Below are 18,940 nucleotides of genomic sequence, written 5' to 3'. Positions count from 1 at the left end.
CTATATGATCTTGACGTCAGATTGCAACCTCATTTCTATCTTTTCTCTCTGTCTCATCTGCAGGTATTAAAATCCAGAGGTAACCGGATGGGTGCAGATTATAAAGACTCCACTCGGAGTATTCCCCCATCATCAGGATACCTAAGGGTCCCGTATCCTCCAGACCCTCCGCCAGGAACTTTTTATTTCTTTGAATTTTCTTGGGACTCTTTCGCGGCACGTCCCGGCGCGCACCCAGCCCCGCCTCTTTACCGCAGGCCCCGCCCCTCGCCTCCAGGCCCCGCCCCTCGCCGCCAGGCACGCACCTTGTCCGCCCCTACCGCTCGCCAGGGGGCCGTTATTGCCAGGTCACGCGCCCGCCCACCCGCCTGCTGCAGGAGTCCGAACCATGGTATGGAGCCCACTCTTTGGGGGCACCAAACCCATTGAAACCGCGATTTTGGGGGCGGTGTGGTGGAGGATAGGGTTGGTTACTGGCTCTGGGACATGCTGGGGGGATATGACCCCAGCTTTGAAGGCTCTGGGTGCTGGGTCTGGAACATTAGAAGGATGCTCAAGTGTTCCAGCTTTGAGGATTTGGGGGACTCCAGGTCTGATGAGTGGGGTGTGCTTCTTGACGGGTGAAGGTCTTTACATCTCAGCGCTTGTGGATGTTGACTGTGAGGCTAGGTGGTGGGTGGGCAGGCAAAGGGTGGGGAGAGAGCAGGGGATCCAGATCTGAAGTATGGGGAAGCAGCCCTCAGAGTCATGAGGGGAAACGTTGGGGAACTTGGCTCTGAGAAGTTAGAGCATGAGGTGGTTCTAGCTCTAGAAATTGATTTGGGGGAGAAGGATCAGTGTGGAAAAGAAAGATGCTCTTTGGGAGGGGGTGGAGATGGCTATACTAGAGCTAGTCCATTTCCTGAAGTCGGTCTGGCAAGAGGCCTTTTGCCCTTTAAGGACTGCAGGCCCCAAAGTTTGCCAGTGACTAAGGGCTCTCCCCAAGCTGGGACAGTTCAGCACTAATCAGCCCCTGAGCAGTCTTGGGGAAGAAAACTGGAAAGAACAACTACATCCTTAACCCCTACCCTCACTACAGCAGCCACCTCTCGAATGGGGCATGCATATGTAAGAAGGGGGCAAACTCTTAAGCTGAGACCCTCTTGTCAAACTCTGTCCTTAATAAGAAAAGAGGAAGGGAGACCAGACTGTGGCTCACCTTCAGGAGCAGGTTTTCTTTAGCATCTAAAATTTGCACGCTCACAGCACTGTTCACCAAGCTCTCATCCATCCAGTCACCTTTAAGGAGAACAGAAAGCAAAGTCAAGAGTCCTTGCATAGTTACGGTTTCTGGTCTAGGCGAGGCCCTTAGTTACTCTCAGCTGATCACATTACCCATATTTAGAAGGGTCAGGACTCAAAAGCCTAGATTAACTCATTAGCTTGGCTTTTCTAGCTCCACTTCTGAGTCATGACACCATTTTACAATTTGTAATTCCCTTTAAGTCCCCTTTAACTCTTCCAGCCTCAAATGTGACATACAGAATTGTTGTTCTTTATATCTGAATATTGAGACCAGGCTGCTTATGAGAGGAAAGAACCCCACACCCTTCTTTGTTGCAAGCGTTTCTTTTCCTTCCTCAGTTGTCAAAATTGGAGATTCAGGGTTTTGTTGGAGAAATGGACTTTTCTTCTCTTAGGCAAGCACCTCTTACTTTAACACTCTTTATTCCCACCAACATTTTAATGCAAATTTTGAAACATTCAGAAAGGTTGAATGAATTGTACAGTGAACGTTTTACACCCACCATCTAGATTCTACAATGAACATTTTGCTGTATTTGTTTTAGTCCATGTTCATCTATCTATTCCTCCATTAATCCATTTTATTTTTTATGCATTTCAAAATAAGTTGTAATATCAGTACATTGTATCCCAATCACTTCAGCATGCATAATTTTTTACCTAAAATTCAATATTGTTTTATGGTTCTTTCTTAGGTAAAATTTTATACACTATTTACCACTTCTATGAACATTTGTCTGCGAGTTTTTGTGTGGGCATACATAGGTTTTCATTTCTCTTGAGTTTATACCTAGAAGTGGAATTGTTGGGTCATATAGTAACTCCACGTTTAACATTTTGAGGAACCAGCAAACTTTTCCAGAGCCAGCTGCACCATTTTATACTCCCACTAGTATATGAGAGTTTCAATTTCTGCAATCTTTATTAACACTTATCATCTATTGTTTTGATTCAGGTCATCCTGGTGAGTGTGAGGTGCTATCTCGTTGTGAATTTTGTGCATTTTCCTGAAGGCTAATAATGTTAAGTACCTTTACACATGATGTTGGCCATTTATGTATCTTTGGAGAAATGTCTATTTAGATTCTTTACCAACTTTTAAATTTAGTTATTCATCTATTTATTATTGAGTTGTAAGAGTTCTTTTTAAATATATTTTTATTGATTTCAGAGAGGAAGGGAGAGGGAGAGATAGAAACATCAATGATGAGAGAGAATCATTGATCGGCTGCCTCTTGCACGCCCCACACTGGGGATCGAGCTCACAACCTGGGCATGTGCCCTTGACCGGAATCAAACCCAGGACCCTTCAGTCCAGCGGTTGCCAACCTTTAGGACGTCACGGACCACCAGTGGTCTGCAGACCACCGGTTGGCGACCGCTGCTTCAGTCCACAGGCCAACTATCTAGCCACTGAACCAAACCAGCTAGGGCACAGTACCATTTTTTGAAAAGGATATTCTTTGAATTGTCTTGGCTCCCTTTTCAAAATTCAATTAACCTTAAACATAAGGGTTTATTTCTGGACTCTTAATTCTATTCCACTTTTTCATATGTCTATCCTTATACCAGTAGCACACCATCTTGATTATTGTAACTTTGTAGTAACTTTTGAAAGTGGAAAGTATGAATTCTCAAATTTTGTTCTCCTTTTTCAAGATTGTTTTGACTACTCTGGGCCCTTTGTATTTCCATATGAATTTTAACATCAGCTTGTCAATTTTTACCAAAAAAAAGAGCTGGAATTTTCATAGGGATTGTATTCAATCTGTAGATCAATTTGGGGAATATTACCATCTTAACAATATTAAGTCATCCAATCCATAAACATGGGATTATTTTTTACATTTATTTGGGTCTTTTAAAATTTCTTTTAACAATGTTTTAAAGTTTTCAGAGTGTAAGTATTATACTTCTTTTGTTAAACGTATTCCTAAATATTTTGTACTTCTAAGAGGTGTTGGGTAGGTACAGTTGGATGTGCACTGAGCTGTAGTGTGGCTTGTTGGGTCAGTGATTATGGAGATAAAGTAAGTAACACCTTTTAAAACTATTGTGAATAGAATTGTTTTCTTAATTTCATTTTTGGATTGTTCATTGCTAGTATACAGTTGATTTCTTTTTATGTTGATTAACCTTGTTGAACTCATTCTAACCATTTCTTAGTGACTTTTTTAGGCTTTTCTATATGAAAAAAACATGTCATCTGTAAATTGAGGTAGTTTTACTTTCCCCTTTCCAATGTGGATGCTTTTTATTTCTTTTCCTGCATAGCTCTCTTTTCATTCCCCTTTAGGAGGAGCCTGGCATGCCTCACGAGTCAGCAGAGGATTTGTTTCATTTCAACGTTGGGGGCTGGCATTTCTCAGTTCCCAGAAGCAAACTCGCTCAATTCCCAGACTCCCTGTTGTGGAAAGAGGCTTCAGCTTTGACTTCTTTGGAAAACCAGAGGCTGTTTATTGACAGAGATGGTTCCACATTTAGGCACGTGCACTATTACCTCTACACCTCCAAACTCTCCTTCTCCAGTTGTGCAGAACTGAACTTGCTCTATGAGCAAGCACTGGGTTTGCAGCTGATGCCTTTGCTACAGGTAAGATACTCTTATCTTCTAGGAGTGGTGATCAGTAAACATAGGCCTTACATCACTAAATGTTGTTTTGTATTTTGGTTGCTAAGATGACCCTCTTAATGGAAAAGTGTGACGAGTAAGTTAAAGTAAGAATACACTGAGAATGCATGTTCTGAATAAAGGATTTCATCCTGATTCTGCCTAATCTATACCAGCAGCCAACATGGACCCAGAATGAGACTTACCATCTCCTGAGAGTATGCTCTTGACTCTTGAAAATCCTATTTCAAGCTTATACTGTTTTTGTTGTTGAATTTTAAAAGGTGAAAACTTTATAAATTATAGGGTTTGTTATATGCACTGTGTCTGAGATTTAAAATCAAAGGATTGATCAAGAGTATTACTTCTCATTTTGCCTGTTAAGTCCACAACATTTACAGCAAAGCAAAAAGTCCTCCAAACTGCATAATCTTTCCTTTGCCGTCACTTCTCTGTTTTCCAAGACTCCTTGTTTTCTCATTGTGAGTAACAGCTTTAAATGCCTTTGCTTATAACCATTAAAGTAGCACCAAAGACCATTGCCTTTTTTCTTAAATTTTCTCCAAATTATAGAAATAATTTCTGTGGTTTATCTTTAGTATATTTTTAATTTTTGAACAATGACATTTTTGAAAAAAATATGTTTTTATTGATTTTTAGAGCAAGAGGAAGGGAGAGGGATAGAGAGATAGAAACATCAATGAGAGAGAAACATTGATCGGCTTCCTCTTGCACACCCCCTACTGGGGATCAAGCCTGAAACCTAGGCATATGTCTTGACTGTGAATCAAACCAGTGACCTCTTGTTTCATGGGTTGACACTCAACCACTGAGCCACACCGGCTAGGCTGCAATCACTTTTTTTTTTTATCCTGGAAGATGACTGGGAAGGACCCTTAGCTAGTCTTCAGATTAATCCCACCGTCTGGACGAGGTGTTACTTATTTTATCTCCACATTCACTGACCCAACAAGCCACACTGCAGCTCAGTGCGCTACCAACTGTGCCTCCCCAACACCTCTTAGAAGAAAATTGAGGTAGACCATGCATGTCTGGGTCATGTAGGAATGAGAACATTTATAATGTATGTTTTTATAGAAACTCCTTACTAAATAATTAAATGTTTTCTTTTAAAAGTTATTATATATTTAGAAATCAAAATGCTTAACATACTCCAGTGCAAGTGGTTGTAGTATCCTTTTCAAACTACCCACCTGCATTTTAAAAATTTTCAACTACCCCAAGAATGGACTACTAGAATTGCTTACAAGTGGCTTCAAAATCACTTAAATGGCCTGGCATGTCAAGATGGCTGATGACTCTAACAAGGCACGGTTTTGTGGGAAAAGGAAGGAGCCACTTGTTCATTACAGAAAACCAAAGAGACAAAGGCAATTTTTTTTTGAAGAACCATTTCTAAATTACATAAGCCTGTAATACAAACATTTATCAAACCCTTTAACTCCTTTGCTGTTTTCACTTCCCAAATTGAGACAAAATATAACTGAAAACAACTTCTAAACGGGAGGTAACCATTCAGAGGCCAATGAGTTTGGTCCAATTCCAAAATTCCAAATTGTGTGCGGTAGAGTATTCGAAGAATCATGTGGATTGGCCTTTCTAAAACAGACCGTAAAACAAGTGCTCATGTTTTGGAAATGGTGTTTTCAAAAATAATAAACATTTAGGTTGGCACAACTGAAGCTGTATTTATTCACTGAAGCTGAGTGTAAATACAGCTGGAGAATGAACAGCCATCAAGCAAATCAACAGCCTCACACATTTCCATCACTTTCCTCACTAAGGCCTGTTCAGAGACTCAGATTCTTGCCTAAATGTACAAACAATTGCTCGGAGAAAATGGAGCTTGCCAATTCTTAGTCTAAAGACTTCTCAGGCAGCACAACTTAATGCATTCAGCCAGTATTTACTGAAAGCATTCTACCACACTACCTCCCAGATTTTACTGTCTCCACTTTGCATGTGAGGAGCCTGAGGCTTTGAGAGGTTACCTGACAAGTGGGAGGCAGCTGGTTATTCCTATGAGCTTTAAGGATAAAAGGAGAGGACGTGATAAAAATATAATGTGAGCTACACATGTAATTTTAAATTTTCTAGTAGCCACATTTTTACAGAGAGGAAGGGAGAGAGATAGAGAGTTAGAAACATCGATGAGAGAGAAACATCGATCAGCTGCCTCCTGCACATCTCCTACTGGGGATGTGCCCGCAACCCAGGTACATGCCCTTGACCGGAATCGAACCTGGGACCTTTCAGTCCGCAGGCCGACGCTCTATCCACTGAGCCAAACCGGTTTTGGCTACACATGTAATTTTAAATTTTCTAGTAGCCACAATTAAAAAAATAAAAAAGCACATGACATTAATTTTAACATTTTTAAAAATTTAACCCAATATATTTAAAACTAAAGGCCCGGTGCAGGAATTTGTGCATGGGTGGGGTCCCTCGGCCTAGCCAGCAAATGGGACCGATTGGGGCCATCTCGCCCAGTCCCGATCAAGGCCAATCCGGCCGGCCAGCCGGTGGGAAGGACCATGGGAGGTTGGCTGTGGGAGCACACTGACCGCCAGGGGGCAGCTCCTGCATTGAACGCCTGCCCCCTGGTGGTCAGTGCATGTTATAGCGACTGGTCGTTCAGTTGTTTGGTCATTCAGTCGCTTAGGCTTTTATATATATAGATACTATCATATCAACATGTAATCAAAATATTAAAATTGATATATTTTACATTCTATTTTTGTACTAAGTCTTTAAAATCTGATGTGTGCTTTATACTTATGATATATCTCAGACAGTCACATTAGCCTCGTGTGGCTAATGGCTACCCCATTGGACAGCACATAACTAAACTGTCCTAAACAGTTAGTGCTCTTCACTGTAAAGTCCTTCAGATTTAGCCCCTAACAATAAAAATGGGAGCTTGCCTCCCACTAACTGAAGTTCCCATGCACTCAACAGGTGGAGTATCCAACTCAGGATTATCTGTAACATGGTAGGCTTTGTTGGGAAGCCATGAGAAGGAGCCAAAAAACAGAATGAGATGAGAAGTTTCTAGAAGACAGGCACCTGGGTTTACATTGCTCTGCTCTCCACTCCTCCTCACTCCTGCATATCTGCAACTCTTATCTCTCTACCAATCCCCACTCACATGCCTATCCCATCTCCCCTCAGCCTGTAGCTTTGGCCTCCGAAGGGCACACTTGATACCTATTATTGCCTTGATTCTAAATGTAACATTTATTGTGAATTGAGCAGCAATCACAGATCAAGCACTAGAGATATAAGAATGAGTCATATAGTCATACAATGGCAGAAGTAAATGCCATGAAGAATAGAGCAGTGTGCCAGGCCGGCATGGCTCAATGGTCGAGTGTCAACTGTGAACCAGGAGGTCATAGTTCAATTCCTGGTCAGGGCACATGCCCGGGTTGCAGGCTCAATCCCCAGTGTGGGGCGTACAAGAGGCAGGTGACCCAAAGATTCTCTTTATTGATGTTTCCCTCCCCCTTCCTCTCTGAAATCAATAAAAATATATTTTAAAAAAAAAAAGAGTAGAGCAACAGCCCACATCAGAGCATCGGGCATCTCTGAGCACTGCTGCTCCTTTGGAAAACCTCCATTAAGTCCCAAAGCTCTGCCAGCAGTGCATTTGTCAGCCATCTTTTGGCAATCACCCCCACACACATACACACTGCTCCTGTGCCATCAGTCTTATGTTGCTTCTGATTGACTTGTTTTTCATTACTATCTAGGCCAAAAACAACATTAATTATCCTTGTGCTAGCAATTAGCCATCTGAATTCAAATCTGTATTTTCCTTAAAGAAATCTTCCTTCTAATAACTTTCTGGATCATATGAAGAATAAAAATTCTAGAAGTAATATTCAGGCAGATAGAAGTGGAATTGAAGTCCATAGAAGACCAACCACACACACTATGGCAACTTTAGTTAGCAAAGGCAAAGGACAGCTGGGAGTCTAGCTCTCTGAAGTACCCTCCCTCCCTCCCTTCCTTCTTTCCTTCCTTCTTTCTTTCTTTCCTCCCCCTCCCTCACTCCCTCTCTCCTTCATTTCCTCCCTTCCTTCCTTTCCTCCCTCCCTCCCTCCCTCCTTCCTCCATTTAGAGTTTTGTGGCATTTATGTCACTGATGATGGGGTGGGGATGAAATAATGGTGGAAGATGAAGGTGGAAAGGTAGCTTGGATTCTGACCACTAAGAGAAATGAAATTAAACATAACATTATTTCCTTTAATCCCTGCAACACTACCTCCCAGATTTTACTATTTCCAGTTTGCATGTGAGGAGCCTGAGGCTTGGAAAGGTTAAGTGACAAGTGGGAGGCAGCTAGTTAAGAGCAGTGGTTAAGAACATGGGCTCTAGAATCTTGGGTTCCATCCCCAGCATCTCCACTTACTTGGAGCCCTAAATACTCTCCCTCTTCCTGGGCTTGTTTCCCATGTGCTAAATGGGACTGATAGAGCTAGGCCTACTTTGTGGGTCGGGGGTACATTAGGAGGATTTAGTTTAAAAGTGCCTGGACAATAAATGTTAGCTTTTAAGGGACAGAGTCAAGACTCAAACCCCAGTCCTTCCACAAGTCCACCAGCCACTCTAAATGGGGGAGCCTCACTCTGGTACCCACCTTTTGCAGATCTTTAGTTATGTGGGTGCAGTTTATAGCCATAGCCACCAGAGGGCTCTTCTCAAATCTCGGGATTTCCGTGAATAATTTCACAAGCCTCACCTGGGTAGATGGGAATTAAAAGCAGGTTCTTTTATTAATTTCATACTGAATCTGAGGTTTTCTATCCATTATGAAGCCCTTAGAGAAAAAATTGGCCATGTGATGCCTTTACAGGATGACTTTTCCAGCTATATCCAAAAATACCTTAAGAAATCTTTCTTCTAAGCTGGGGACAGAAAAAAAATGGGCTTGATGTTATGATAACCTGCCCCCTAAGCAGGACTTTTGAGGGAGAATGGGTTCCTGAGTTCAGGCAGCATGAAGACACCCAGACCACCTGCCTGGGCTTCAGCTCTGCCTAGCTGGGGTGCTCCACTCCCGCCTCAGCCCACCCCTGGTCACCTGATCCTTGAAGCGGAGAGGCTCTGGACGTGGAAGACTGCTTGGGCAAGTCACAAATCCTTTGACCACAACTGACACATCAGCAAAACCGGAATGCAGACACCACATCTGCCTGCCAGAGCTGTGTTGGGATAAATGAGCGAATGAGTGCGAGCACTTGGAAAAACGTACCCTGTGCCACCTCCATTTCCCTAGTTCGACCAGGTTCCGTGGTTAGGAGGAGCACAAACAAGCAGAACAAAACAATTATAACAGGTCAAAGGGGTTTTTGAACTCTTGAGGGGAAATGATAACAGAAAATCTCGAGTCTTTGATAGTTAAGTAGAAATTACCCTAAAGATTGTGTAAAACAAATGTCTATTAATCCATATAAATTATAATCCAAAAAGTATTTCAAAAGTCAGGAGAGAAATCATCATTGAGATTTTTAATATCAGCATGTCATCTTACAGACCTAAATTTTTACATATTTGTGTGATTGACTCTATTCCAAAACATTTATCAAAGTAAGTCATCTATTATTTTTTCTGGTATTTTACCCTAGAGCTGGTAGATAGTGACTTGGTTTAGAATTTTCAACGCAGCCATCTTCTTTATCCAAGACTCTAGATAATCTGAAGGAAGGGAAACACCATCTCCGCGTGCGGCCTGCAGACATACCTGTTGCCGAGAGAGCATCTCTCAACTACTGGCGAACGTGGAAGTGTATCAGCAAACCCTCGGAATTTCCTATAAAAAGTCCAGCCTTCACAGGTATAAGCATAGGCTGCCCCTCCCGAAGCCCCCACCAGCTTTTCTTCTCATCCTAACAGAAGTGGCTTCCATCCAGAGTACCCTGATTTCTGAACTCGTTCTGAATGACCGCTCTATCTCACTGTCATCTCCTTTGATCTTGTACCCTGTCACATGCCCTCTCCATGGCTGCTCACCCACTGGCAGCAAACATCCTCCTCCACATTCATTCCTCTGCATATTGGGCAGAGCTGGGCTGAATTCCATGCTTCCTAGTCGCCTGGGAACTCCGGCATCCTTTCAGGTCACTCTCACCACCACACAAGGAATGTCCCCAAATGGTCACTGTCTGTTGTGTGCCTTGCAGTATGGATTAGCCTATCTGAGACACCAAACAACCATTCATGATTATGGATGGGTTTGGGGCTTCCAGGAGAGTCCAAAGGATCTATTTTTACCTGTAGGTCACAATGGTTGGTTTGATCAATTAGAAAGAACCAAATAGATAACCAATGTGAGTTTAATAACTTTGGATACATAAGCCAAAATTTTATAACATGTCCCACTGCCCTTCACTAGAGAAAAACTAGATATTCCATGCCCTGCTCCCCACCACACTCCTGCCAAACCTTAGGGTTACATCTAAATACAGAGGAAGGAGGCACCAGGCAGGGACCATCTCCTGGGTGAATCTTTTCAGCTTCCTCTGGGACCCCTGGATCAGTGAGTCCTGGTGGCCTCTAAAAGCCTTGGCCTCTCGGAGGTGGTGACACCCTTTGCCCATTCTCCTCCAGGCCTACATGATAAGGCACCTTTGGGGCTCATGGACACACCACTGCTAGACACGGAAGAGGAAGTGCACTACTGCTTCCTGCCCTTAGACCTAGTGGCCAAGTATCCAAGCCTGGTGACTGAGGACAACCTGCTGTGGCTGGCTGAGACCGTGGCCCTGATCGAGTGCGAGTGCAGCGAGTTCCGGTTCATTGGTGATTGCTCTGTGGTGGGAAGAGGGCAACATTGGGGGTAGGGGTGGGAGGAGGGGGGTGGACTGATAGCATCCACTCCTCCCCACGGTGAGGCCCAGCTTGGTGCTTAGGACCTCAGGGGCTTCCCTGGGCAGAGGTGGAGGGGGCATGACAAAGTCTATGGGGAGGCAAGCAGAATCCCAGCTTTAGACTCCTTTTTCCTTGGGGCTATTTTGTTCCTTGTTCATTTGGGAGTGGCCTGGGTGTAAGGGGGCACTGGAAACTACCTGCAGCAGTGTCAGGGGCCACAGGAGTTGGTGTGAAGGGCAAGGCCCTGAGCTGGACTCCAAGGTCAGCTACTCATCTTGTTCTGTCCTTATGTATCCAAGTGGGCTCCAGGCCTTGGTTCCCCTCACCAAGGAACCAAGGTTCATCAAATGAGGAAATAGGGGTATTTCAAAGGATGGTTCCTACCTGCTCTCACTTCTATTAAATCAGAATAAAAGGGAAGGAAGATGGATGGTGAGAGTTTCCCCAGAGTCCTTGTGGAATTATCCACCTGAATTAGTGACCCAAGGAGGGGTGAGATCTTCAGCCCTGGACAGAAGAGAGCCTCCCTGCCCCCACTCCCCAGGACAAGCTCTGGTGGGGGTGTGAACTGAATGACCCCTTTAATTCTAAGATGCTGCCGCCGCCTAGATGAATAGGGCAGGAAACACCCAAGTTGTTCTAGGGGCCCAAATGCCTGGAACCCCAGCCTTTCATATTCATAGTCACCTGAAAGTTGTTGTGATGTGCTTCTGAGTCTCCAAGTTGATTCACACAGGGCATTAGCGTGGGCTGCACCTCTGCCTCCTACACTGCAGTCCAGGCAGGGACAGACTGCCAGTGCCACCTGCCAGCCCAGGCTCAGCTGGGCCCTTCCTCTCTAAGCAGCAAGACAACTCCCTCTTTTGGAATGACCTGCTCTTGGGTCAAGACTCACAGGGTAAGTCTCAGTGCCAATGTGCTCACCAGGAGGTCCTGGCGTGGGAGCCCCAGGCCAAGCCATGGGAGACCACACCCATGGCCTCAAATACCGGAAGACAAAGTAATTTGTGGTCTTTCACCTTGAAAACCACAGAATTACAGCTAATCTAACCAGGTATGTTCAAACGTTTCAGAACAAGGAGAACCTAGGATAAGTTGCAGCACCAAACACCTGTCAAAACCTGGACCTTCAGTGACATTAGAAATTACTTCATTAACTCATTTGGTTTTCCTTTGCTTTTCAAGTGAATTTTCTTCGCTCACAGAAGATTTTACTACCGGATAATTTCTCCAATATCGATGTGTTAGAAGCAGAAGTGGAAATTCTAGAAATCCCTGCACTCACTGAAGCTGTGAGGTTGTACCGGATGAACATGGGTATGTCACCCGGGGAAACGTGCCCTCCCCTTCACCTTCGGGGTGGTCAGGCTTGAGCTGGAAAAGCCAAGAACAAACATCTCCCCTCCCACAACTACTTTGGGCTTTGGCTGGTTGTGCAAGAAGCAGGCATTTGGGCTTAGAATCAAGAGGAGGAATGTCAGTCTGAAGCCCCGTGTGGTCTCTGTTCAGCCTGCCCACTGAGGGTGGATGACTTACAGCCAACAGGGGCTGGAGGTAGCCCAGCTCAGCCCACATGGGGAAACCAAGCCAGAATGTGCTAGGAAGGGAGGCTGGGCCTGATGGCAGACTTCCCAGGGGCCGGCAGGTCTTCTCTGCTTGTGGAAGTGGGGAGACACTGGAAACTTAGAGCACCCACCTGCCACTCCCGAATTCTGTTTTCCAGGCACGGTGGGGGGTGGGAAATGCTTGAGCAAATTCCTCACTAGTGCTTCAGTGTTCCCACCCACCTCCAAATTCCCTTGTCCCCTATTTCGAAACCCCTGGCTGCTGGGTCTGTTTCTGCCCTGACCTGACACTTCCTGACCCTGACCCAGTCCAGGCCTTCATGCTCTCGGTGCTCCCTCATTCCAGCTTGTTCCACCCCTCGGTTTTTATTTGCTTTTCATCCCATTCTGCAATTCCTGCACATCCACTGAAGCTTCTGTGCATGTTTCAGGAGCTAGCTGCTTCAGTGTGGCCTCAGCAGGCCTTCTGAGAATGTATGGAACCGAGCATGTAGAGCAGGTGTGAAGTGAGGGCTGCACACCACCATTCATTCATCCCATGGGAATGGGCCTTTCCCTGTCTTCAGGGCCAGCTCTCCCAGCCTCCCTCCTGGCAGATGAAGTCCTATCCTATTTGGGGGCCATGGCATCCTGCAGCAGGTCTCGGGGGGCCCGGCCCAGGCTCTAACAATCCACTGAAGGGGGTGTGACTTCAAACCCCTCCCCCAAGGGCTTCTGTTCCTCAGAGAACTCTGGTCACTGAGAGATGGGTGGAGAGGTGCCTACTCCACAAGAGCTATGTGAAGGTAGGCTCTGAAGGCCGCGGGCAGTCCCCAACACAGTGCGGGCTTTGCCTTTTATAAAGCACCACACCTAAGGGAAACGGCTCCAGTAGCCCTGGAGACAGGCTCTGCTCCCGTTTTGCTTTGCAGTTTCGGACAAGGTACTGAACTAGTCTCTCAGCACAGTGGGACTTAATTAGTACCCTCGGCTGTGATGTGAGGCTAGCACTACCCCTCTTGTGGGACTGCTGTTGGGATTGGAGATGATGCATGAAAATCACCCAGCAGCTTGCCCAGCAGCCCACTGTGGCCACTGTAGACTGTGCATTGTGCCCACAGCAGGAGCACAAGGCCCTGCCTGTGAGCCAGCAACCCCAATGCCCACCTGCTAGTAACACCACCTACTGTGTCTTTGGGGGAAATTCTGCCCAGGAGGGAGACACTGAATCCGGGACACTGTGGCACACCTTGGGTTCTGTACGATGGCTGCTGAACTTTCCCATGGCCGGTTACAGCAGGGCCTGAAACTTAGAGAGGTTCCTGCAGAGGCAGGGCCAGGTGGCTGCTGCGCTGAAATTCTGAACTCCAAATGTTAGTGATGCAGCAGATTTTTCCCTTCTCCCCACCCCCTCCCAACTAATAGTTCTGACCTCTAATCCTGACTCAGAAGTGAAAAATTATACTGATTTTGAGAAGATCCAGACCTGGGCTGTGCAAGGAAGTAAGCTGTCTCTAAACCTCTTCAGTACTAATTCAAAGCAGCAGGAAGGAGACCCAAAGGTCCCAATACAGGTATGACTGTGAGGGGGTCTAGGAGTCACCCTTTCTCCCTGCACAGGTGGCTGTTCCCGGACCTCCTGTCCTCCCCCAAGCCCGGGGAAGGGGGGCCGCGCAGCCGGCCTGGAGGCTGTGAAGCCACTGTACATGATGGCCCTGGGTGTGCTGGTCAAATACCCAGACTCTGCACTGGGACAGCTCCGCATCGAGAGCACGTTGGACGGAAGTAGACTGTACATCACGGGGAATGGGGTTCTCTTCCAGCACGTCAGGTAAGGCCTCCCCAGCACAGCTCGGCCCACTCAGGGTGAGCTTTGCCTTTCCCTAGGAACCACCTGGGCCCCGCCAGCCAGAGGGAGGTAGTGTCCTGAGGGGCAAACCCATCATCTTAGCCACTCCCACCACCATCACTGAACCCCAGCCTCAGAGGGGAGGGCTGGTGTCAAGGTGCAAAGGTTCCCCAAACTGGCCCAAATCTCTGTTCTCTGCAAACCATTGCTCTGGTTCTAGCCCTAAGCTAGGTCTGAGGTGACCAAGCCACAGTCACAACCCTCAGGATGCTAAGTTTACCGACCCCCCATGCAGATCCTCCTACAAAGGTCCTCCCCTCCAACCCTTCAGAGGTTCACTGGACACACACAGAGGCCAGACTAGGGATGAGTCTCCGCGAAGTAAGGCAAGGCAGGCTTCACAGAGAAGGTGATACCTGGCCTTTGCCTTGAGGGATGAGCTCAGAATGTCTCCATTAGTGCAGGGGCATGGATTCCAATCCTGCTTTATAGAAGGAGAGCTGAGATTCGGAGTGGGACATTTTTTTTCTTTAACCTTTACCCAAGGATATGTTTTTATTGATTTTTAGAGAGACAGAGAAAGAGAGAGGTAAGAGAGAAACATCAATCAGTTGCCTTTTTATATGTGCCCCGACTAGAGATTGAACCTGCAACCTAAGTATGTGCCCTGACAGGGATCGAACTCTAGCTATTTGGTATAAGGGGCAACGCTCCAACCAACAGAGCCACCTGGCCAAGGTGAACAATTCTTTTAGGTTCACAAAATACATTGGTACCAAAACTAAGATAGAACTAGTTTTTTCCGAGTGCCGGAGAGAAGATCAGCCAACCCTCAATGCTGTCCTATCCCAATATCGTTGTTTGGGGCCTTTGGGGCCCATCCCTAATGTCACAGAAGACAAAGACAAGCGCCTTTGGATGCAGGGGGTTGATGTTCAGACTTTCTTGGGCACACAGGGTACTAGTCAACTACCAAGTCCGTGGCAGGTTACCACATGACTGGATGTCTTGGGCAGATAATTATGAGGACAGGAAAGATGTGGCTGGGTCCTGGCCTGGCTTTTCAACCCGAGATAAGGCCTGGAGGCTTGCAATTAGTCGATTTAGAGGGCTCTGCTGAAATAGGTCAAGCTCAGCTCCAAAAGGGTGAGTGTGTGTCCAAGCTTACTGTTCTACAGATAACACCAGATTCCCAGTCAAGGAAATGATGTTAGTGGTGCAGTACTGGGGCTCTCTGTGACAGGCCTTTCCCCTGGGCAGGAACTGGCTGGGGACTTGCCGGCTGCCCCTGACGGAAACCATTTCTGAGGTGTATGAGCTCTGTGCCTTCCTGGACAAGAGGGACATCACCTATGAGCCAATGAAAGTGGCTCTGAAGACTCATCTGGAGCCGAGGACTCTGGCGCCCATGGATGTGCTCAGTAAATGAAGAAGCTTCTTGTTTTGAATTTAGCATCAGGGGAGGGTCTGGAGGATCAGAGGGGAAAGATGAGGCTGGCCAGGGCCAGGAACTGTACATGGAAAAAGAAAGGAAAGCCAGACAGACCCACATTTGTGGGGTTTGCCTAAAGGGAAACTTTCATGTGAAGTGACCCCTCCTTACCCCAAGCCCATTAAGTAGCCTTGGGCAGTACAGACTGGGCAGTAGAGACTGACCCTTGTGGGGCTACACGGTCCCCAAGGCATGCCTGCTCCAGCGCTGGGTGCTGACATGCTGTGCTCATCCATCCTCACTGCCATCCAGGGAGAAACAGTCCCTGAGTCTGTTTAACCAATGAGGCAGAGGCTCAGGGGAGTAACTTGCTCACATTATAGAGTTAGATCATGACTGAGCTGGAGTTGAAGTCTGAGTCCAAAGACAGTTGTTTTCACCATCTGCTTATAACCTCCTATTAACAAAAGTTTAGTTTTTCTGGTCAAGTTTAGTCTGTATTACTGTCATTCTGCAGCATACAACATTTGTTGAGCACCTACCATATACCAGGACAAAAGTAGACACTGGGTGTGCAAACGTGACCAAAACAAATGCAGGCCTTATCTTCATCGAGCTCACAATCTAATTATGTATCTCTTACCCCTTATCTAATTATAGTCTAGTTATATACCTGTCACTCATTACAAAGCTCACTAGAAACTGGTTCCCAAATATCTAATCATCCCCAGAAGAAAGCCCCATTCTCCAGACATGTCTAGAGGCCTGTTCTCTAAAGAAGTGATAGCGAACTGATGAGAGCTGGCTCTATGACATTCAACAAACCATAAGCGCAAACATAACCAGGAACTCCTAGCTCCAGTCAAAGTAACCACATGAAAAGTTTCCTACCCAGGAGACCCAGCCAGAAACGAGAGGCAGGTAGCGTGTGAGTAGAAACCTCAGTTCAGTTTTCTTGAGAGAGGTGGGTCAGGGGAGGAGGAGCGATGCCCTTGGGGTTGGGATTCCAAAGGGCTTACCTGTCCCATCCCAAGTCCCTGGCTTGGAAACCAGGAAACCAAAGGGTGAGCCGCAGGAAGCCCTGAGTAGTTGAGAAGGTTGGTGTCAGGGATTCCAGCTGCTTCTCAGAGGATGCAACACAGTATGGCTGGTGAAGGTATTGAGTCTTAACATGCAATACACTGTTGACCAAAATTTACCTTCTGGCCCAAGTGATGTGTCCCCTCTCATTGGTTTCCTTAGATGAGGAGTGGATGGCAGAGATTACTGTGTACTCCCCGCAACAGATCATCAAGGTTTATGTTGGAAGCCACTGGTATGCAACCACCCTGCAGACCCTGCTGAAGGTACTGCTGCCCCAGGCTTCTGTAGCTGAGCAGCTTTGGAACCGGTCACCTGACCCTTACATAGCCTTCAGCACCTGCTTAGGGCAAGGACCTTCTGCCTGCTCTGTCCATAGGAACAGCCGGGAAGGCCCTCAGGAGTGTGGGTAGGGAGGAGGCCAGGAAAGAGGGAGGGTGGGGTTCCAAATGCCTCAAGAGGGTGGTCTAGGGACCAGCAAAACTTGAAGCAGAGACCATGTGCTTCTTCCCCAAATGCTCTGCTCCCCAGTATGGCTCTGTGGCCAACAGATCCCAAAGCCTCTGCTCTAGAATGGTCAGGACAATGAAATGAGAGAAGGCTGATCTGTTTTACTAAAGACCTAGCCCTTTGACTAGCAGATTAACAATCTGGTGTCCAATCCCTTGCAGTATCCAGAACTGCTGTCCAACCCTCAGAGAGCGTACTGGATCACGTATGGGCAGACCCTGCTGATCCACGGAGATGGCCAAATGTTTCGACACGTTCTCAACTTCCTGAGACTTGGAAAACTGTTCTTACCATCTGAATTTAAGTAAGCGAAGGAAGGACATTGCATGATGAAACCCCATTCCTCTGTATCAAAGGAAACAGGCCTGCAGCCTTCAGGGAGGAGGGTCTAGTAGTTCCAATATGTGAACTGCTGTGGGAGGCAGCAGCTCTGCAGGCCTGTGCCCCACCCATACTCCCACCCAGCTGCCCAGTCCGACATCTACTTATCGTCCACAGGGAGTGGCCCCTCTTCTGCCAGGAGGTGGAGGAATACCACATCCCATCCCTCTCAGAAGCCCTTGCCCAGTGTGAGGCGTACAAGTAAGGGGACTTTGCTCCAGGCCCCACGTTATGGAGTTTGTTCCTTTATATTCCTCATGGGAATCCTGTTTTAAGTCCCACCTCCCAGTAAGACCTGTTCTCCTTGGGGTTAAGGGGGTGGGGCAGGCCAGGATTGGGCATTGACCTATGCCAAAACCCTTTAGACGTCCCTTCTCCCCTACTGTCCAGAGTTCACTCTCAGCCAGCCTGCCCAACAGGGCAATGGGCTAGAAGCTTCTGCTCACTAACCAATCCTCCTTGGAGTCTGCAGGTCATGGACCCAGGAGAAGGAATCTGAAAATGAAGAAGCTTTTCCCATCAGGAGGTTGCATGTGGTGACGGAAGGGCCCGAGTCGCTGGTGGAGTTTGGTAGAGATGCCAAAGAAGTAAGGCCCAGCCCTCTTTGGTTTAGTGGTGTCCTCAAAGGACACGCCCACAAAGCTCAGGGCAGGCGTTGCTACGGGGGCAGAGCAGAGGGTGCAGCTAGCATAGTAACTATGACCTGGATGGAGGCACAGGGCACCTTGGCTGCTGTGGCCTGGGATGCTGATATGTCCCTTTGGAGTTGAGAGGCCCCTGGGCTGACACCACCCCACTCAGACTAAGCAAAACTCCTTGGTTGACCGGGGCGGGGGGGAGGAGGGGGGGCGGGAATGGGATTATTCTGGGTGAGCAAGTAAAGTCTCGGAGGCCCAGCTTATTAGACCTGGGGAGGCTCCAATGTAGAAGCACATGCCCAGAGCTGTTATGCCCTCCCTCCCCAGACCATAGCCTGCATGCCTGGGGACTTCCAGGACTGCAGTGACAGGACTCCCTGGAACAAGGTCAAGGGGACCCTCGCCAGGTCCAGCCAAATGGAGGAGACTGAGCAGTACTCCCGCACCATCCAGATGTCCTTGTGCCGAGGTGCCAAGCGGGCAGGCAATCCCAGCACATACTCCCACTGTTCCAGCCTATGTGCCAACCCCAGACACTGGGGGGCCTGCCCTGAAAGTCCCCCCAAAAAGAAGTCCGCCACAGTCAACCTCACACAGAAATGTGAAACCAAAGACCCTCCTGTCACACCCATGCAAAAACTCATCTCCTTGGTGAGGGAATGGGACATGGTCAATTGCAAACAATGGGAATTCCAGCCTCTGCCGGCTCCTCGGAGC

General features: G+C 47.1%; 1 protein-coding gene across 1 annotated transcript in view; it reads left to right on the top strand.

Moving 5' to 3' along the window:
• The first annotated feature begins 388 nt into the window (after positions 1–388).
• KCTD19 (potassium channel tetramerization domain containing 19) overlaps positions 389–18,940 on the top strand; it is a 22,201-nt gene continuing 3,649 nt past the window's right edge. Inside the window, exons 1-12 of the mRNA XM_023763100.1 lie at positions 389–448; positions 3,581–3,877; positions 9,605–9,755; positions 10,529–10,720; positions 11,975–12,106; positions 13,954–14,164; positions 15,443–15,603; positions 16,857–16,960; positions 17,366–17,508; positions 17,703–17,786; positions 18,058–18,172; positions 18,551–18,940. The exon at positions 18,551–18,940 is cut by the window's right edge and continues 28 nt beyond it. Of these exons, the coding sequence (XP_023618868.1) occupies positions 389–448; positions 3,581–3,877; positions 9,605–9,755; positions 10,529–10,720; positions 11,975–12,106; positions 13,954–14,164; positions 15,443–15,603; positions 16,857–16,960; positions 17,366–17,508; positions 17,703–17,786; positions 18,058–18,172; positions 18,551–18,940 (2,040 nt within the window). The remainder of the gene's footprint in view (positions 449–3,580; positions 3,878–9,604; positions 9,756–10,528; positions 10,721–11,974; positions 12,107–13,953; positions 14,165–15,442; positions 15,604–16,856; positions 16,961–17,365; positions 17,509–17,702; positions 17,787–18,057; positions 18,173–18,550) is intronic.

Source organism: Myotis lucifugus, unplaced genomic scaffold (assembly GCF_000147115.1).
Source record: "Myotis lucifugus unplaced genomic scaffold, Myoluc2.0 scaffold_274, whole genome shotgun sequence".
NCBI lineage: Eukaryota > Metazoa > Chordata > Mammalia > Chiroptera > Vespertilionidae > Myotis > Myotis lucifugus.
The sequence above is the reverse complement of the archived record's forward strand: the minus strand, read 5'-3'. Positions and strand labels throughout refer to the sequence as shown.